This window comes from Nomascus leucogenys, chromosome 12 (assembly GCF_006542625.1).
Source record: "Nomascus leucogenys isolate Asia chromosome 12, Asia_NLE_v1, whole genome shotgun sequence".
NCBI classification, from domain to species: domain Eukaryota; kingdom Metazoa; phylum Chordata; class Mammalia; order Primates; family Hylobatidae; genus Nomascus; species Nomascus leucogenys.
Genome location: NC_044392.1, coordinates 76,033,354 through 76,055,512, shown reverse-complemented (window position 1 = coordinate 76,055,512; position 22,159 = coordinate 76,033,354). Strand labels below are relative to the sequence as shown.

The 22,159-nt window shown below is 37.5% G+C and overlaps 1 protein-coding gene and 1 long non-coding RNA gene across 4 annotated transcripts in view; both read right to left on the bottom strand.

Annotated features, from left to right (window-relative positions):
- Positions 1-1,039: 1,039 nt before the first annotated feature.
- Positions 1,040-9,693, bottom strand: LOC115837499. The gene is made up of 3 exons (XR_004032527.1): positions 9,683-9,693; positions 7,228-7,233; positions 1,040-1,111 (listed from the first exon to the last, which is right to left on the bottom strand). It is a non-coding gene; the product is annotated as an uncharacterized LOC115837499 (long non-coding RNA).
- Positions 9,694-20,335: 10,642 nt separating this feature from the next.
- PLPPR5 (phospholipid phosphatase related 5) overlaps positions 20,336-22,159 on the bottom strand; it is a 110,893-nt gene continuing 109,069 nt past the window's right edge. For 2 of the 3 annotated variants that reach the window (XM_030825012.1, XM_012500404.2), the window contains exon 6: positions 20,336-21,056. In XM_030825012.1, coding sequence (XP_030680872.1) covers positions 21,024-21,056 — 33 coding nt within the window. In that variant the 3' untranslated portion in view covers positions 20,336-21,023. The remainder of the gene's footprint in view (positions 21,057-22,159) is intronic. The other variant, XM_030825011.1, reaches the window with a different exon arrangement.

Below are 22,159 nucleotides of genomic sequence, written 5' to 3'. Positions count from 1 at the left end.
AGGCTGCCAAGTAAATGTTAGGCATTTTTATGAGTAACTGATAACAAACAATATATGATGTTGAAGTGTGGATAGTAAAGGAAGTCTTCTGTGACAGGCAGTTCAGCAAGAAGATGCACTGACTAATCTTTAAAAACAGTTTTTAAAAATTTTAATATAATAAGCATTATTTTTAAGTAAACTTTATTTTAGAAAAGGTTCACAAAATTCATACAAAAATTTGTGAATGTGGTATAAGAGAATTCCCATATACCCTAATAAACCCAGTTTACTTTATTTTGGATATTTTACATTAACCTGGCACATGTTTCATAGTTAATGAACTCAGTGATACATTATTAATTAAAGTCCATACTTTATTCTGATTTCCTTAGTTTTTACCTAATGTCCTTGTTCTGCTCCAGGATCCTATCTAGGATACCATATTACATTTGCTTGTCTTATCTCATACTCTTCTTGGCCATGACAGTTTTCCAGGCTTTCATTGTTTTTGATGATTTGGACCACATTGAGGGGTTCTAGCCAGGTATTTTGTAGAATGTCTCTTAATGGAGATGTGATTGATATTTTTCTCATGATTAGACTGGGTTTATGGTTTTGAGAAGACTGCAGAGGTAAAGTGCCATTCTCAGTGCATCACATGAAGAGTACATACTATAAACAAGATTTATGGCCATTAACATTATTTTTGATCATCTGGTTGAGGTAGTATTTATCATGTTTCTCCGTTGTAAAGTTACTCTTGTAAATCAAAAATAAAATGCTGAGCCCCTCTGACCATCTGTATGGACCCTTTCTCTTGGCCTAGAGCATTCCAAAGTTAGCCTGAAAATCTAGCTCAGGCCATGATGGGAAGGGGGAGTTGGACATGCCTCATTACGCCCACCTCCCTTTTGGAATTCAGGCCCAGCTGACTGGCATTAGCATCAACACAGACCTTAAGACTGATAAAACAGACTCTTTAAGTCTGATAAGAAACATTTACAATCTATTCTCTGAAGCCTGCAACCTGGAGTGTTCACCTGCATGTTAGAACCTTGGTCTCTACAACCCCTTATCTTAACCCAGACATTCCTTTCTATTGATTTTAAGTCTTTAGACAATAACTTAACTCTCAGCCAATTGCCAGTCAGAAAATCATTGAATCTACCCATGACCTGGAAACCCCCATTTCCCGTTGTCCCACCTTTTGGACCAAACCAATGTATATCTTACATGCATTGATTGATGTCTTACATCTCCCTAAAATGTATAAAATCAAGTTGTAGCCTGATTACCTTAGGCACATGTTCTCAGGATTTCCTGAGAGCTGCATTGTGGGCCATTGGTCACCCATATTTGGCTCAGACTAAATCTCTTCAAATATTTCACAGAGTTTTACCCTCTTTATTAACACTCTTTTTCATATAATCCTTTCTATATAGGAGTCACTATATGTAGGACACACTTAAGGAGTGCGGAGGTATATTTCACCTTTCTGAGAATGGAGTATCTACCTATTCACAATTATGCTGAATAGATGTGTCTATTCTTCCCTCATTTATTAATGTATTAATTCAATCATTGATTTACATCAGTATGGAATCATTGTTTTTCTTTTAATGTTTGTTGTATAATCTGTACAATATTATATTTTTTATTTCTTGCTCAAATTATTCCAACACTGGCCATTAGGAGATCTTTTAGTAGAGCTCTGTGTCACTTTAACATCCACCCATCACATATCATGGGGTTCAGGACATATTACTCAAAATATGACCTTGGCATTTGAGAAACAAGCAGAAGTAGGAGGATCACCCTCATCTTCCTGTCTTTCTTCTCTTCTGAAGCAGATCATAAAAGCATCATCCAGAGGTATCTCCTTAAGCCTGGTCCTGAGGCTGAGGTCCTGAGGTTCTGGTCCTGAGGTCTAGAAACATCCTGTCCTTGAAGACACAGAGACACTAAGAAGAATCTGAACCTAGGCCTTGCTAAATTCACTCTGATTTATTACCATAAGATCATCCCGCCCCCTTGTTTAATTATACTTCTGCACAAGTTTCCACTCTTTAAACCTAAGCATAAAAATACACAAATTTCCCTGTTTCTTTGGGTCTTCATTTCTGAAGGGTCCTTCTCAAGTCATGTACAAAAAGTTAACTTACATGCTTTTCTTTTGTTAATCTATCTTTTGTTATAGGTGCCCCAGCCATAAACCTTACAATAGGTGAGAAGAAGATATTACTTTTTCTTCCCTACGTGTGTATGTGTATGTGTGTGTGTGTCTGTGTGTGTCACTTCTTTACTGCTCCAGGCTCATCTCGTATATTTTCTGCCCCAGTCCTAGAATCAGCATTTCTTCCAGGAGCCCTACCTAAAATGTATATATTTTTATTGGAGAATGGTATTAAAACCAAGATAAAGGCACTGAGTGTGCTCACTGCTACTGAGGTATAATTGCTTCTATGCCATTCCCTTTAACCCCTGGGAAGCCAAGAGGGAGATTGAGATTAATCTCAACAGTTGTAGGAGAAATGGAAGGATAACATGCCACTGGACAGTGGAGTGAATGGGAAGTGAGAAATTCACAGTAACAAGTAGAAAATGGGACAGAGGAAGTGAGAGCTTGAGATCAAGCCTGGGTGGTAACAAAATGATCCTAGGCGTGTTTGTATCTGAAGCAAAAATTAAGTGACAATGGAGAAATTCAAGTCATAAGACAGGGCAGACAAGTAAGAAAGCTAGATTATTTTATCTGGAAAACATAAGCAAAGTGGAATTATGTTGTTATGGTTTTCATTAATATTCTTTAGGGAAACATGACAAATTAAAAATGTCAAAAGCAATTATGCATAAGCTATCTTATAATTGTCTCTACTTTTATTGGTAAGAAACTTCAGGAGATTTTCAAGTATGTGTAGGGATGATATTTATATGGTACTTTTTTATATACTTTAAGTTCTAGAGTACATATGCACAACGTGCAGGTTTGTTACATATGTATACGTGTGCCATGTTGGTTTGCTGCACCCATTAACTCATCATTTATGTTAGATATTTCTCCTAATGCTATCCCTCCCCCATCCCCCCTCCGCACGACAAGCCTCAGTGTGTGATGTTCCCTGCCCTGTGTCCAAGTGTTCTCATTGTTCAATTCCCACCTATGAGTGAGAACATGCAGTGTTTGGTTTTCTGTCCTTGTGATAGTTTGCTCAGAATGATGGCTTCCAGCTTCATCCATGATGCTACAAAGTACATGAACTCATCCTTTTTTATGGCTGTTTAGTATTTCATGGTGTATATGTGCCACATTTTCTTAATCCAGTCTATCATCGATGGACATTTAGGTTGATTCCAAGTCTTTGCTTTTGTGAATAGTGCCACAATAAACATACGTATGCATGTGTCTTTATAGTAACATGATTTATAATCCTTTGGGTAAATACCCAGTAATGGGATGGCTGGGTCAAATGGTATTTCTAGTTCTAGATCCTTGAGGAATCGCCACACTGTATTCCACAATGGTTGAACTAGTTTGCACTCCAACCAACAGTGTTAAAGTGTTCCTGTTTCTCCACATTCTCTCCAGCACCTGTTGTTTCCTGACTTTTTAAATGATCGCCATTCTAACTGATGTGTGATGGTATCTAATTGTGGTTTTGATTTGCATTTCTCTGATGACCAGTGATGATGAGCACTTTTTCATGTGTCTGTTCGCTGCATAAATGTCTTCTTTTGAGAATTGTCTGTTCATATCCTTTGCCTACTTTTTGATGGGGTTTTTTCTTGTAAATTTGTTTAAGTTCTTTGTAGATTCTGGATATTAGCCCTTTGTCAGATGAGTAGATTGCAAAAATTTTCTCCCATTCTGTAGGTTGCCTGTTCACTGTGATGGTAGTTTCTTTTGCTGTGCAGAAGCTCTTTAGTTTAATTAGATCCCGTTTGTCTATTTTGGCATTTGTTGTCATTGCTTTTGGTGTTTTAGTCATAAAGTTCTTGCCCATGCCTGTGTCTTGAATGGTGTGGCCTAGGTTTTCTTCTAGGGTTTTTATGATTTTAGGTCTAACATTTAAATCTTTAATCCATCTTGAATTAATTTTTGTATAAGGTGTAAGGAAGGGATCCAGTTTCAGCTTTCTGCATATGGCTAGCCAGTTTTCCCAGCACCATTTATTAAATAGGGAATCCTTTCCCCATTTCTTGTTTTTGTCAGGTTTGTCAAAGATCAGATGGTTGTAGATGTGTGGTGTTATTTCTGAGGCCTCTGTTCTGTTCCATTGTTCTGTATATCTGTTTTGGTAACAGTACTATGCTGTTTTGGTTACTGTAGCCTTGTAGTATAGTTTGAAGTCAGGTAGTGTTGATGCCTCCAGCTTTGTTCTTTTGGCTTAGGATTGTCTTGGCAGTGTGGGCTTTTTTTGGGTTCCATATGAACGTTAAAGTAGTTTTTTCCAATTCTGTGAAGAAAGTCATTGGTAGCTTGATGGGGATGGCATTGAATCCATAAATTACCTTGGGCAGTATGGCCATTTTCATGATATTGATTCTTCCTATCCATGAGCATGGAATGTTCTTCCATTTGTTTGTTTCCTCTTTAATTTCATTGAGCAGTGGTTTGTAGTTCTCCTTGAAGAGGTCCTTCGCATCCCTTGTAAGTTGGACTCCTAGGTATTTTATTGTCTTTGTAGCAATTGTGAATGGAAGTTCACTCATGATTTGGCTGTTTTTCTGTTATTGGTGTATAAGAATGCTTGTGATTTTTGCACATTGATTTTGTATCCTGAGACTTTGCTGAAGTTGCCTATCAGCTTAAGGAGATTTTGGGCTGAGATGATGGGGCTTTCTAAATATACAATCATTTCATCTGCAAACAGGGACAATTTGACTTCCTCTTTTCCTAACTGAATACCCTTTATTTCTTTCTCCTGCCTGATTGCCCTGGCCAGAATGTCCAACACTATGTTGAATAGGAGTGGTGAGAGAGCGCATCCCTGTCTTGTGCCAGTTTTCAAAGAGAATGCTTCCAGTTTTTGCCCATTCAGTATGATACTGGCTGTGGGTTTGTCATAAATAGCTCTTATTATTTTGCGATATGTTCCATCAATACCTAGTTTGTTGAGAGTTTTTATCATGAAGAGCTGTTGAATTTTGTCAAAGGCCTTTTATGCATCTATTGAGATAATCATGTGATTTTTGTCTTTGTTTCTGTTTGTGTGATGGATTACGTTTGTTGATTTTCATATGTTGAACCAGCCTTGCATCCCAGGGTTGAAGCAAACTTGATCTTGGTGGATAAGCTTTTTGATGTGCTGCTGGATTCGGTTTGCCAGTATTCTATTGAGGATTTTTGCATTGATGTTCATCGGGGATGTTGGTCTAAAATTCTCTTTTTTTGTTGTGTCTCTGACAGGCTTTGGTATCAGGATGATACTGGCCTCATAAAATGAGTTAGGGAGGATTCCCTCTTTTCCTATAGTTTCAGAAGGAATGGTACCAGCTCCTCTTTGTACCTCTGGTAGAATTCAGCTGTGAATCCATCTGGTCCTGGACTTTTTTTTGTTGGTAGGTTATTAATTATTGCCTCAATTTCAGAGCCTGTTATTGGTCTATTCAGCAATTCAACTTCTTCCTGGTTTAGTCTTGGGAGGGTGTATGTGTCCAGGAATTTATCCATTTCTTATAGATTTTCTAGTTTATTTGTGTAGAGGTGTTTATAGTATTCTCTGATGGTAGTTTGTATTTCTGTGGGATCAGTTGTGATATCCCCTTTATCATTTTTTATTGGGTCTATTTCATTCTTCTCTCTTTTCTTCTTTATTAGTCTTGCTAGTGGTCTATCAATTTTGTTGATCTTTTCAAAAAACCAGCTCCTGGATTCATTGATTTTTTTTTGAAGGGTTTTTTGTGTCTCTATCTCCTTCAGTTCTGCTCTGATCTTAGTTATTTCTTGCCTTCTGCTAGCTTTTGAATTTGTTTGCTCTTGCTTTTCTAGTTCTTTTAATTGTGATGTTAGGGTGTCGATTTTAGATCTTTCCTGCTTTCTCTTGTAGGCATTTAGTGCTATAAATTTCCCACTACACGCTGCTTTAAATGTGTCCCAGAGATTTTAGTATTACGTGTCTTTGTTCTCATTGGTTTCAAAGAACATCTTTATTTCTGTCTTCATTTCATTATTTACCCACTAGTCATTCAGGAGCAGGTTGGTCAGTTTCCATGTAATTGTGTGGTTTTGAGTGAGTTTCTTAATCCAGAGTTCTAATTTGATTGCACTGTGGTCTGAGAAGACAGTTTGTTGTGATTTCTGTTCTTTTACATTTGCTAAGGAGTGCTTTACTTCCAACTATGTGGTCAATTTTGGAATAAGTGCAATATGGTGCTGAGAAGAATGTATATTCTGTTGATTTTGAGTGGAGAGTTCTGTAGATGTCTGTTAGGTCTGCTTGGTGCAGAGCTGAGTTCAAGTCCTGGATACCCTTGATAACCTTCTGTCTCGTTGAGCTGTCTAACATTGACAATGTGGTGTTAAAATCTCCCATTATTATTGTGTGGGAGTCTAAGTCTCTTTGTAGGTCTCTCAGGACTTGCTTTATGAATCTGGGCACTCCTGTATTGGGTGCATATATATTTAGGATAGTTAGCTCTTCTTGTTGAATTGATCCCTTTACCATTATGTAATGGCCTTCTTTGTCTCTTTTGATCTTTGTTGGTTTAAAGTCTGTTTTATCAGAGACTATGATTGCAACCCCTGCTTTTTTACTGCTTTCCATTTGCTTGGTAGATCTTCCTCCATCCCTTTATTTTGAACCTATATGTGTCTCTGCATGTGAGATGGGTCTCCTGAATACAGCACACTGATGGGTCTTGATTCTTTATCCAATTTGCCAGTCTTTTAATTGGGGCATTTAGCCCATTTACATTTAAGGTTAATATTCTTATGTGTGAATTTGATCCTGTCATTATGATGTTAGCTGGTTATTTTGCCAGTTACTTGATGCAGCTTCTTCCTAGCATCAATGGTCTTTACAATTTGGCATGTTTTTGCAGTGGCTGCTACCGGTTGTTCCTTTCCATGTTTAGCACTTCCTTCAGGAGCTCTTGTAAGGCAGGCTTGGTGGTGACAAAATCTCTGAGCATTGCTTGTCTGTAAAGGATTTTATTTCTCCTTCACTTATGAAGCTTAGTTTGGCTGGATATGAAACTCTGGGTTGAAATTTCTTTTCATTAAGAATGTAGAATATTGGCCCCCACTCTCTTCTGGCTTGTAGGGTTTCTGCTGAGAGATCTGCTGTTAGTCTGAGGGGCTTCCCTTTGTGGGTAACCCAACCTTTCTCTCTGGCTGCCTTAGCATTTTTTCCTTCATGTCAACCTTGGTGAATCTGACAATTATGTGTCTTGGGGTTGCTCTTCTCAAGGAGTATCTTTGTGTTGTTTTCTGTATTTCCTGAATTTGAATGTTGGCCTGCCTTGCTAGGTTGGGAAGTTCTCCTGGATAATATCCTGAAGAGTGTTTTCTAGCTTGGTTCCATTCTCCCCATCACTTTCAGGTACACCAATCAAACATAGATTTGGTCTTTTCACATAGTCCCATATTTCTTGGAGGCTTTGTTCATTTCTTTCTACTTTTTTTTTCTCTGAAGTTCTTTTGTCATTTCATTTCATTAATTTGATCTTCAATCACTGACACCCTTTCTTCCACTTGATCAAATCAGCTACTGAAGCTTGTGCATGCGTCACATAGTTCTCGTGCCATGGTTTTCAGCTCCATCAGGTCATTTAAGGTCTTCTCTATGCTGTTTATTCTAGTTAGCCATTTGTCTAATCTTTTTTCAAGGTTTTTAGCTTCCTTAGATTGGTTCAAACATTGTCCTTTAGCTCAGAGAACTTTGTTACTACTGATTTTCTGATGCCTACTTCTTTTTTTTTTTTTTTTTTTGAGACGGAGTCCCGCTGTGTCGCCCAGGCTGGAGTGCAGTGGCACGATCTCGGCTCACTGCAAGCTCCGCCTCCTGGGTTCACGCCATTCTCCTGCCTCAGCCTCTCTGAGTAGCTGGGACTACAGGCATCCGCCACCACGCCCAGCTAATTTTTTTGTATTTTTATTAGAGACGGGGTTTCACCGTGGTCTCGATCTCCTGACCTCGTGATCCGCCCGCCTCGGCCTCCCAAAGTGCTGGGATTACAAGCGTGAGCCACCGTGCCCGGCCTTCTGATGCCTACTTCTGTCAACTCATCAAAGTCATTCTCTGTCCTGCTTTGTTCCATTGCTGACAAGGAGCTGTGATCCTTTGGAGGAGAAGGGGCGCTCTGGTTTTTAGAATTTTCAGCTTTTCTGCTTGGATTTCTCCCCATCTTTGTGGTTTTATCTACCTTTGGTCTTTGATGATTGTGACCTACAGATGGGGTTTTGGTGTGAATGCCCTTTTTGTTGATGTTGATGCTATTCCTTTCTGTTTGTTAGTTTTCCTTCTAGCAGTCAGGTCCCTCAGCTGCAGGTCTGTTGGAGTTTGCTGGAGGTCCACTCCAGACCCTGTTTGCCTGAATATCACCAGTGGAGGCTGCAGAACAGCAAATATTGCAGAACAGCAAATATTGCTGCCTAATCTTTCCTCTGGAAGCTTCCTCTCAGGGGGCACCTGGCTGTATGAGGTGTCAGTCGGCCTCTACTGGGAGGTGTCTCCAAGTTAGGCTACCTGGGGGTCAGGCACCCACTTGAGGAAGCAGTCTATCCATTCTCAGAGCTCAAACACCATGCTGGGAGAACCACTGCTCTCTTCAGAGCTGTTAGACAGGGACGTTTAAGTCTGCAGAAGTTTCTGCTGCCTTTTGTTCAGCTATGCCCCAGAGGTGGAGTCTACAGAGGCAGGCGGGCCTCTTTGAGCTGCGGTGGGTTCCACCCAGTTCGAGCTTCCAGACCGCTTTGTTTACCTACTCAAGCCTCAGCAATGGCAGACGCCCCTCCCCCAGCCAGGCTTGCTGCCTTGCAGTTCCATCTTGGGCTAGCAGTGAGCAAGGCTCCGTGGATGTGGGACCTGCTAAGCCAGGCATGGGATATAATCTCCTGGTGTACCATTTGCTAAGACCGTTGGAAAAGTGCAGTGTTTAGGTGGCAGTGTCCCGATTTTCCCGGTACAGCCTGTCGTGGCTTCCCTTGGCTAGGAAAGGGAAATCCCCCGACCCCTTGCACTTCCCGGGTGAGGCAATGCCCAGCCCTGCTTCAGCTCACCCTCCGTGGGCTGCACCCACTTTCTGACCAGTCTCAATGAAATGAACCAGGTACCTCAGTTGGAAATCCAGAAATCACCCGTGTTCTGCATTGATCACGCTGGGAGTTGCAGACCGGAGCTGTTCCTATTTGGCCATCTTGGAATGGAACCCAGGATGGTACATTTTAGCCGTACTATCACTTTGTTTCTCATTTTACTCTCAGAACCATCCTGTGAAATAAGATAAATCTTATATACTTTCACTTTACAAATAAGGAAATTTAGGGACAGAATGTAAGCAGCTAGCACAAGCCCATTCTTTTTAGCAGTGGAAATAAAGTGAAAAGCTAGGTTTCTCTATTCTAGCTTTTTTTTCACTGCCTACTCCAGGGTTTCTCAACCTTGGTACTACTGACATTTTAGGCCAGATCATTCTTTGTTGTGGGAGTTGTCCTGCAACTGTACCGTACATTGTAGGATGCTTAGCAGCATCCCTGGACTCTACCCACTGAATGCCAGGAGCAAACTTCATCTCCCCAAGTTGTGACCGCAAAAATGTCTCAAGACATTGCCAAATGTCTCCTGGGGAATAAACTTGCTGTCTTTAGAGAACTACTAGCTTTAGTACATACTCCACTTTTAAGCAATGAAGGCAGAGATGGCTTGCCTCCAAACTTCAGTAATGTGGATATCAAATATCTAAAAAATTTTAATCTACATTTTAAAATAATGTATTAGAAATATGTTGATATGAGTTATCTTTGTGTCCCCTACCCAAATCTCACCTTGAATTGTAATGCCCGGGAGTTGAGGGAGGGTCTTAGTGGGAGGTGATTGGATCATGAGGACAGTTTTCCCCAAGCTGTTGTCATGATAATGAGAGAGTTTTCAGGAGATCTGATGGCTTAAAAATGGCAGTTTTCCCTTCTGTCTTCTGCTCCCATGGAAGACATGCCTTGCTTCCCCTTTGCCTTACACTACAATTGCAAGCCCCCTGCAACCTGCCCAGCCATGTGGAACTGTGAGTCAATTAAACCTATTTTCTTTATTAATTACCCAGTCTTGGGTAGCATCTTTATAGCAGTGTGAAAATGGACTAATACATACATTATAGCTTATTATATCATTCACTAAATTGCAGATGTATTTGTTTAAGAAATAGGGCACCATTTGCAACAGTAATTTAAAGTAGAAATCACAAAAGTGCTGATTTTATGATTATAAATTAGTATAGAATAAAGTTCAGTCAGATTACAGGATATAGATATTAGGATTTCGGTCAAGATCAAATCCATTGAATGGGAAGGCACTGTTCTCTGTGGTCATTTTAATTATATTTTTGAATTAATTACATAAACAGTACTGTAGAATTGCTTGTTAAAGATTTGACAAAGGTAAAGAAATGACAGAAGTATTTTTTTAAATGACAACAAATTTGCACATTCCAGATTTCATTTTTCCATGTTCACTTTTAATCTCACACATTTACATTTATGATTTTTACATAACAGTAATTGTAGGGTATAATTTGTATCTTTTTAACATAAAATTATATCATAAACATTTTTCCTGTTGCTACAGAATGTGCATAATTATCATTTAATGCCTACATCATATTCTATGTAATTGGTAAACCATAATTCATTTAACTGTTCTCCTATTGCTGTGTATTTAGGTTGTTTTTGCTATCACAAATAACACTGCTACAATCATCTTTGCGATTATTACATTATATTACTTTTGGAGACAGATTCACAGGAATGAAATTACTGAGTCAAGGTTATTCGCATTTTAGTGGCTCATGAAATGTAATTCCAAAGTGCTTTCCAAAGGGATTTACACTGCCAGCAGAAATATATATTTGCATCAGAAATATTACATTCTTACCGGAATTAGGCATTTTAATCTTTTCTGTGTTTTATAACTGAATTGTTACAAAATTTATTTTGAGTCTTTCATTTTTGATGCCGGAATACACACACACACACACACACACCCATGCACACACACCCCAAAATTTAAAAATAATTGCCATGAGTTTATATCAGGATATAAACAGTATAAACAATTCTCTGACAACATCTGAATTAACCTGGATGTAAGAGAATTTAGCTTACTATTGCTTCTGTTATCCTTCCAATGTTCCTGGGAATTTGGTGAATTAGAAATAAAAAGCAATAATGAAAAAAAATAGTTGAAAAGCAGCAATGTTATTTTTCAAAATATATGTTGTTAAAGTGAACAGTGTTAGAGTTTCAATTGATGGTGGCCCAGCTGTTACGTCTATATGTCTTCAGTATTTCAAGATTAGGACCAAGTACTTGGAATAAATATAAAGGCATCTGAAAAGGTATGGATCTGATCCCAGATACTGTCACCATATGTCTTATGAAATTCCCATTTAAAAATACGAAGTCTATATCATTTGACTTATCTGGTATAATATACAAGTTGTTCTCCTATAACAGAAAACAATGAATCATAAATAAAGCAAGCTAGCTAAGATTGCATGAAATTTTTATAGCATTGAAGCTTCACATTCAATCACTGCAATTTAGAATCCCAGAGGTTTAAATTTCATTTGTAATAAAACTGTTTTAACATCGAACCATATGCTAGAATCATTCTCTAAGAGAGCAAATATTATTATCTGAGATCTGTTTGGGCGCTTGAAGATTATTCTTCATCATGACATCCATGAACCTCACGTTTCACTTTTTTACTTTTAGTAGTGACAAAAAAAAATATTCGCCCTAAAGATATACTTATCCACAATCATAGATATACTTACCCATAATCATAGTACCACTTTTGATGATCAGATGACTTTAATTTGAGCCATAAATAAAGGGCCATCTGAAATCAGAAGTACAGCAAATAAGTCAGAGCAGCAGCAATGAAAACATCCATCACAAAGCCCAGAAATTTTATTTTATATGACAGATGTAGAGTCCATTTCTGCCTAATTGACGTAATTTTACATACAATAACACCATGGTTATCTGTGTTACATTGGCATCCTTTAGTTCTTCTGCAGGGCATAACTATAAGAGATGAAATTTCAAGACAGTGGATAGCTGTTATGGATTGAATTGTGTTTCACCCCCCAAATTCATATGTTGAAGTCCCAATCCCTAATGTAACTGTGTTTGGAAATTGGGCCTTTATGGAGGCAATTAAGGTTCAATCAGGTCATAAGGATGGAGCCCAAATCCTATATAATTGGTGTCCTTATAAAAAGAGACACCATAGATCTCTCTCTCCATGTGTGTATGGAGAAGGCGGTCATCTGCAACCCATGGAGAGAGCTCTCACAAGACACCAATCCCTCTGGCACCTTGATCTTGGACTTCCAATCTCCAGAACTGTGAGAAAATAAATTTCTGTTGTTTAAGTCACTCAGTCTGTGATATTCTTTTATAGCAGCCTGAGTTGACAAATACAATAGCAGACTGGAAGTAGGTGAGCAAGTTTCTAAGATAGTTTTCAAGACAAGAAATAACGAGAATTAACAGCAGAGGGCAGATAAAGCCATAAAAAAAGGCGAAGAGAAAAAAAAAAAATAAACAATCATAGTTTCTGAGATTCTTTAGATCAAGGGACTCAACTCCCCTATATAGCTCTTTATAACTTTCAAGAACTTCATTAGAGCACCAACAAATGGTTCACGTTCAAAAGGTGTGTTGGGTTAAATTATGTGTGTACGTGTACCAAGCCAGAATGTGAGCAATATAATCTTAAAACATGGTTAAAATATTAAATACAGGCTGGGTGTGGTGGCTCATGCCTGTAATCCCAGCACTTTGGGAGGCTGAGGCGGGTGGATCACCTGAGGTCAGGAATTCGAGACCAGCCTGGCCCACATGGTGAAACCTGTCTCTACTAAAAATAAAAAAAGTTAGCCAGGCATGGTGACAAATGCCTGTAATCCCAACTACTCAGGGGGCTGAAACAGGAGAATCACTTGAACCTGGGAGGCGGAGGTTGCAGTGAGGTGAGATTGTGCCACTGCATTCCAGCTTGGGTGACAAAGTGAGACTCCATCTCAAAAAAAAAAAAAAAATCAAATACAAATAACTTTGAAAAAAATCACTTTTCCTCATCCTCCTTCCTCTGAATAGCTGAAGTGATACTCTAATACAAACCCTTTTCTATCCATTGATCAGAACAGTATTTTTAAATTTGGCCATAGGAAAATAAGTGACCAAGAGAAATAAATCTAATAATTAACAGTTAGGAGACTACAAATTTCTTTGGTGTGTATTAATATAAAGTAGGGACAATATTTATTTTAAAAAGAAGGCATATATATATGGGATTTTATTCATATATATGGGGTTTTATATATGTGTATAGGTGTGTATATATGTATTAAAAATAAGTGTATATCTGTATGTATTAAAACATATATGTATCAAATACATATATATGCATATATGCATACACAGCCCCATATATATGTAAAGACAGGACTGCCTGTTTATATTTACATATAGGGATATATATGTGGGTGTGTGGGTTTGTATATATATCCCTATATATAAATATCGACAGGCAGTCATATACACACACACATCTATGTATCCCTATATATAAATATAGACAGGCAGTCCTTACTTTGTACAGCAGTGTGAGACCAGAAAAAGACCATGCAAGCTGAAACCATGCAAAGTGATCTTAATAAGCAGTGGAAAAAAATTATAATTAATGTTACCTTTAAACATTTTGTTAAAGTATTTAAAACTCTCTTACTGACAGTTTTAAATACAGAGAAAAATAAAAAACAGCTGGTATTTATTCCATACTTTGTTATCTAAAACAGAAGTGTTGAGAATTAAATGTCTTATTTCTTTGTAAAAATTTTATTGAGTAGTTTTGTTACAGACTGAATGTTTGTGTTTCCCATAAATTTGAATGTTGATGCTCTAATCTCCAATGTGATGGTATTTGGAGGCGGGGCCTTTGGGAGGAAATTAGGTTTAGATTAGGTCCTGAGTGTGGGGCCTTCATGATGGGATTAGTATCTTTACGAAAGGAAGAAGAAACCAGAGCTCACTCTCTCTCTCACCGTGTGAGACAGGTAGAATGCACAGGGAGAAGGCATCTGTCTGCAAGCCAGCAAAAGAGCCCTACCCAGAACCTGACCATTGTAGCTGGCACTCTGATTTCGGATTTCCTAGCCTCCAGAACTGTGAGAAATAAATGTCTGTTACAGTCAAGTGCCACATATTGATGATGTTTCAATCAGTGAGAGACCACACCTATGACGCTGGTCCCATAAGATTATAATACCATATTTTTTACCATAACTTTTCTATGTTTAGATACATTAGATACACAAATACTTACCATTGTGTTACAACTGCCTGGAGTATCCAGTCCAATAACATACTGTACAGGTTTGTAGCCTAGGAGCAATAGGTTATATATCTTATAGTCTAGGTATGCAGTAGGCTGTAGCATCTAGATTTGTGTCAGTACACTCCATGATGTTCACATGGCAAAATAGCCTAATGATGCGTTTCTTGGTACACGTCCCTGTCCTTTAGTGATGCATGACTGTATTTAAGCCATTCAGTCTATGGTAGTTTGTCACTACATCCCAAGCTAAGACAAGTTTCAACAGTGTTTACCACCACCTTCTTGTCATATAACTTAGGATATGGCGCAAGCATCTTTTCTGTGTCTACGCTAATTGCCATATACTTTTCTACATTTGGATCCGTTACTAATTCATTTTTTATCCTTTGTATTTTCAGTGTTGTGAAATATCTCCAAGAATTCCTTTAATGTGATTTTTTTGAATCAGAATTATTTCCTCTACAATATTTTCATCTTCTTCATCACAAAGTTTTCTCCCATTTATATTAATAAGCTCACTTTCACTAAGTTTCTCTGGATGCATTTCTAGAGTCTCTCAGATGGTAGTGGTAGTTTCAGCATTTCCAAGGTTGGCTATGCTATGTCTTTTATAAGTGTATTTATGTTCAATATTCAAATTTCACTTTCAGTATTGCCACCTTTTTGTCTTTGCTGTAGTTCCATTTTTGTTGACCAGATCCTGGTTAAATTATGCATTCTTTTGCAAGATGTCATTTGGATTTATTACAGGGAGACAAGGAGTCAACACATACATGCTTTGCTGTCTGTGCATGAACAGAATAGCAAATATTCAGTGACAGATCACTGGAAGACTTTGAAGGAAGTGAGATGACTGGTCACTAATCATATGTGCATTTGTTATTTTTATAGTGATTTCTGGACTGAAGAACTGGCAGCAAAGTTTGTACATTTAATCGTTACTCTCAGTTATTATACTGTAACTAAAATTTGAACGCTGTTTTGGGGGGAGTAGTGTTATCTAATCATAGTAACTGAAATTTCTAAAAATCAGAATTATACAAAGCAAGCACATGCATACATATACACACACACATCACACATACATATATAGAGTCAATGTGTCGTAACCTGATCTTATATTTTAGTTACTTTCCTATTCTTTCCGCCTAGGTGGTTTTTCTCCTTTATTTTATTTCTGCTTGTAAAATTATGTTCTCTTCCTTCATTATTGCCTATTGGAGAAGATCTAGGAGATTTGTCTGTAAACAAAACTTCAGCAAGCTCCCTGTTGCCATCAGGTGCTGGGCAGACAGTTCTCTAGACAGAAATCACAAAGGCATTTTGGGATGCACTCAGTGATTGGTGGCATGGCCATTCTTTTTCAGTTACAACAAACTTGCTTTCTATTGTCATTTGTGGGTTTCTCATGTTTATCAGAATAAATCGGTACTTGACAAGTTAGGAACTCAACTCTGGGGAGTACTGCTTGAACAAGTTTAGCAGCAGTAAAAGTTTATGATATATTGAATGCAAAAATGGCCCTTGTTCTCCACCCATCTCTGTGTTCGCCTCTTTGTAATTTGACTTTGTAGCTCCTCCCTCACTTCTTGAATCTGGCTGGCCTTGGGACTTGCCTTGGCCAATTGACTGAGATGGCCAAGTGACAATGTACTACTACTGCCTGGCATGCCTCTACTCTCTCAGTAGAGCCTAAAAGCCTACCTAGCCTGATGGAGTTTGAGAGACCACATAGAGAAAAATTAAGTTGTCCCAAGAGAAGCCATCCTAGACCAGCATACAGCCAGATGACTCCCATATATGAGACAGCTCAGTGAAGATCAGCCAGAGCCTACCAGCCCGATCATGGCTGCGTGAAAATGTCAGCTCAGACCAGAAAAGGGACTTGGCTGAACCATAGACTTGTGAAGGATAGTTAATGTTTATTATATAGAATTTTGGGGTTTTAAAAATTACCAATAGTTGAATAATACAATACTGTTTATGGGGGCACTGCTTTTTGTTTTCTTAAATTAACCTAGCTGCTATTGTAATCTATAAAAATGCCCTTTCTTTAGTCCTCAGCAGCAGTAACTCCAAGCCAGTTCTCCTACTTGAACTTAAAACAGATCTCTTACAGCTCCATCATCAGAGCAGCTGAAGTGTACAATCTGGAAGGGCAGAGGCCAGATCTTTCCGTGTACTGTTTAGTCAGCACATTGCAAATTATCTGCTTCACAAGATCATTCAATAAATATGCCAAATGAATGAAGGCTGAAAGTGCTTCTTGACAAGGAGCAATACATCTAGGGATACCTGATTAATGCTCAAAACATCTTACCATTTTGAAAATGTTTTCCTTTAAAACAAAATTCAATTAAAATTTCATTTTTGCTCCTCCTGGGAAGAAAAAATAATTCTTTTTCTACAAGCAATAGAGTTTCCATGCAAAAATGAGAACATATTTGTAAATGAAATAATATGAAGGTAATCATGCCAGAGGATGGCACCTGTCCATATCACTTGTCTAAAGAATGAGGCCTTTGAGACATGGCTTTGAGTTTTCATGTGAAATGCTAAAGGCGGTTGTGTCCACTCATCTGTATTTTCTTATCTGAAGCTCCTTTGTGAGCAAGGCCACAGTTCTGAAAGATAGCAATCTGAGTTTAGAATTTAGATGCCATGATCCATTCATGGCTCCTAAGACTTGGGGTAAAGAGAGCAGACTTATTTTATTCAATGTTGGCCATGTCCTGAGGCTCTATTAGGCTACGATCAGACTATAATCTAAAGTGGACAGGAAAGAGGAATTTGAATACTTGCGTTTTTCTTAAAAGAGATTCATTCACTTAAAGTCTGGAGGAAATTCCCTTAATTGATATTCTAAAAGAACTGTTATTTGGAAAATTCGTTAGAAAGCCCATGCCTGGCAAATTTTGAGATCAATATTTTCAAAGCATAAATAGAACCATTTGGTATATTTCCAGGGCAACTTTTTAGAGCATGCAATCAAAATATAATAAATGGTGTCTTAGAAGGCAGGAATATGCTAATTTACATCCAATCTTAAATGTTTTGCTCAACATAGAAGTGAGCCTATATAGTGGATCATATACCTGCTCAGTGTCTCAAATAGCTTCTAGGGAGTCATGATTTGGAAATAAGGATGTTAGTAAGATGCCAGGATGGTCCATGAGATGCAGAGGGTAATTGAGCTGTCCAAGGAACTGGTCTAATCTGATCCATTGTGATCCATTTCCAAACATTCTTCAGCCACTCTGAGAATTCTTTCATGCACATTAATAAGCATTCCTTATTCCTCTACCGCCTATCAAGACCAATATATTACAAAGTCAAAATTCAGTTTTCAATTGAATTTTTAAATTTTTATTTGAAAAATACAATACACAGCAGAGAATTATTTCCTCCCCTACTGTTCTTTCACAAAGGAAACTGTATGGTAAATGTAACTGAGATATTTGGCTAGGATAGATCCTGAGAAAAGAGAGGCCCAGTTAGAAGTGGAAAATACAAAGTCTGTCAAAGAAGATTCACCTCTCTTTTAACATAAAAGAGCCTTTTAAGTTATCATAGGAATCAGATAAAACATGTGCAGAATTTCTGCCATGCAAACAGAGACTACTGAAATTTTCAAGTTGACCAAATTATACTGACCTGGGCCCCAAGTAAGTAGAATAAAAAGGATGTTTTTATCAGAAAGATATGTGTTTGCCTGCTTTTACTAGACTACATATGTACATATTTACATATTAATATTTTCTGAAATATGATTTTCATTCTCAGTAATAGCATCATGAATAAGGGCTATTTTCTGGCTTTTGCCTTATTCACATATATCTTGCCTTTTTCATCTGATTTTTCCTCATGACAGCATCACTCACTGTACAATCTTGAGCCCATGATGTGTAAATAGTAGAGGTGACTTTACTCTGGTTCTCGGTTAAATCTGAGTTTTTGAAGAATTTATAACTCCTGCATTCAGATTAGGTTTAGCAAGGTACAAAGAAGCAACCTTGACATACGAACATATAGCTAAGGCTTCCAGCAGGAAAAACATTCCTGCTTGGCTCCTTGGAAGTCTGATGTAGAATCAATAGAACTGATAAAACTCTGGAAGCCTTACTAGTAATCTAGCTTTCTTTACATTGTGATCATCCCATTCACTTTCATTCTCAATAAGTGAATTCCCTATTACTGTTATTGCCTAAAAAATCTTTAAAAAGGGGCCGGGCGTGGTGGCTCACGCCTGTAATTCCAGCACTTTGGGAGGCCGAGGCGGGCAGATCACGAGGTCAGGAGATCGAGACCATCCTGGCTAACACGGTGAAACCCCGTCTCTACTAAAAATACAAAAAATTAGCCGGGCGTGGTGGCGGGCGCCTGTAGTCCCAGCTACTCGGAGAGGCTGAGGCAGGAGAATGGCGTGAACCCGGGAGGCGGAGCTTGCAGTGAGCCGAGATCGCGCCACTGCACTCCAGCCTGGGGGACAGAGCAAGACTCCGTCTCAAAAAAAAAAAAAAAAAAAAAAAAAAAAACTTTAAAAAGGGTCAAGACATTCAAAGTTTCTTCATGTTCTAAATTTCCAACAGGACTGAATCACTCTAGAGGTCCGAAGCTAGTAGAAATTTTCTTTGCTTTTCTTTTCTTTTTCCTTTGGCCCTAGTAGAAGTGTTTTAGCTTCCACAGTGATAGAAATGGGCAACTTACATCTATCTGGGGAGTAATGGACAATCTTTGGTTATATTTATTTGCTGATCTCTGTTGAAATTACAGAGACAATTAAAAGTTTGCTTTCTTTAGTACTGTAAAGTTTAGAAAGATTCATTTCAGTCAATTACTGCCAAAGTTACTTTGCCATATAAGCCAAAGTTACTTAGGGTAGTTTTAATTATTGCAAAGTTATTGTTGAGGAGCTCACCTTCCTTATATTATGGCGATTTTAATCCGTAATTCCACATGCTAAATGTAAGGTATGTCCCTTGGGCACTCTCCTGAGTGGGGGGCTGGGACCTGAGGCTGAGGGTGGAAGGGGAGATGCTGAATTTAGGCTTCTCTTTTACAAACAGCCTCACATCTAGACTCTTGATATTCATTATTTTAAAACTGGATTACAATTATTATATAGTTTTATATTTGAAAAGTGTTTATTCTTAAAACAGAAACATTTAAAACACAGCAGAGCTTTCATAATTGTATTCTGGCATTTCTTTATTTTTTGAACCATAGGTAGTTGCCCAGGATTCTACTGAGCTCTGAAAGGCCTCAGTGTCCAAAATGAGACGACAGCTGTGCTATATTAGAAAGGAATATGAGTTCAGGGTCAGAAAACCTGAATTTAAGCTTCAACTATGTCTCTTACTAGTTTGTGATTTGGCATGTTATTTACCCTGTCTTGGCTTCATTTTTCTTATCTATAAAAAAAAGCCATACTCTTCATGTTTATACCAGGTTATTATGAGGATTACATAAAATAATGGCTGTAAATATACTTTGTAAACTATAAAGTACTACACAAATGCAAAGTAAAATACATTAACCATATTTCTAGCATTTATATAATTTAAATTATGTGTCAGGGTGTAGTTCTTTCCCACTTAAATTATGTGGAATCTTTAGTAGTAAAAATGCCTAAGAGTGGAGCCTTTGACCACTCTTGAGACACTGCTACCCATGGGAAATTACTCAATAATAAGGTACCAGTGCTGAATTTACTCATTTAAACTATTCTAAATACTGCCTGCATTCAAAAACAAGTCATGAATTAAGCCACAATTGTCAGGAGAAGAAGTCCAAATAAATAATTTTTAATTATGATACATTACTTATTACAGTAAAAATTGGCATTTTCCCCTTCAAAAGCAGAAGCACCAGTCTTAGAATGTATAGTATGAATGGTATTTTAAGTGAAATATAACATGATGTGGAAACATTATTTTACTATAGGACATACTTTCTAAAAGTAATTTCACACACTGAAATGTTAGAATGGAAATAATGTCATGCTGAATAACAAAATAAAAACCCCCATGACTTTCAAAGTCCACTTCAAATTAAATATGGCATACTGCTGAATAGACATACGAAAACTAAAAAAAGTAACTAGCCCAAAATAGAAGGTTTTCATACACAAATACGATTTATGTAGAGATTTCTCTTAACATAATTGCAATGATTCTGTGAGAAACTGAAGCGAATGTTTTATTTAAGAATTTTGTTCATTTGGTCGTCACATTTTTGTTGAACACCTACTTTGTGCTAGGCTTTGTTGTAAGTGCTGGGGACACAGAAAAAAAAAAGACAATCCTGCCCTCGAGGAGCTCACAGTCTAGTGGGGGAAACAGGTTGACATTGATTTTAAAATTATAAAAATTATTAAACAACTTTATAAACTTCCTTTGCAATCAAACAAACTTTGGGTGTTATGAATGGATGGTAAAAAGGGATGATGTCCAATGTAGTGAAAAACCATCTGCTTCAGTATCATGTGACTTCTGCGAAGGCAGTGATGTGGTTCTGCAAAAAGAAAAAGGAATGACAAAGTGAGAGGCTTGGGAACATTAGCTTTGTAAAACATGTAGTACCTTTACAAATAATCATTAGCTTATATGCTGAATGTTGAAGTTGCCAAAACATCCAGCATTATTAAACTAAGTTTTATGTATTATTACATAATTTTCCCTGCTAATTGCATATTTTACTCAATAATCTTAATTATACAAATAGATTAAAATGTTATACCTGCTTTATTCAAAATTAACTCCGAAATTTGAAAAGATAAAAATGGCAATGCCAGACACGTTAATATTCTGTTCAGTGTTAATGGACTTTTAATGCTGCATGTTGGAGTTTCAGATTAATTGCTCCCTGAGAGACAGATGGTGTAGAATGAGGTGGTGAAATGCTCAGACTAAAATGGCATTTGCTAGTTGACAAAAATCTACTTAAACACTTCATTTTTGATGCATGAATCCTGACTCCAGACTGTAGTCTCTGTTGTTTACCTCTGCCATAGAATTCTTTACAGAGCCTTTTTTTTTTGGAAATCAACAGAATTATGTACAAAGAAACTCTGTGGAATGGCTAATATTTAAATAGATTCAGGCAGGCAACAGGCCATGTCATGCCTGCTGAAATACTGCAATGAAAAACCACTATTACATAATTAATCACGCTACATATGGGCTTATGTCAAGATCTAATATGACTGACAACCCCAACAAATAACATCAACATTACAAAAGGGTTCTACCATCATACTACCCATTTTAAATGTGTTTTGTATAGTTTTTGTATGGCTTTTGCATTGGCTTTTATAATAAATGATATCAGAAACAGAATTTTGTATGATGAATGTATGCTATAAAATTTTCTCAACATACATATAGCTTTTTTCAAGTTTAAGTATTTTAATTCATCAAAACATATTTAAAATGTGTGTAAAGAAATTAAATTCATTTTCATTGAATTTAGGCATATTAAACCACATGAAAAGAATCTCATTGACTACAATTTGGGACATTATCTTCTAGGCTTGACCCACTTAATACTAGAGAAAAACAAAATTAGTAAGAATCAGGAGTGAGCAGAGCATGCTGAGTTTTTCACTAACTCCTGGT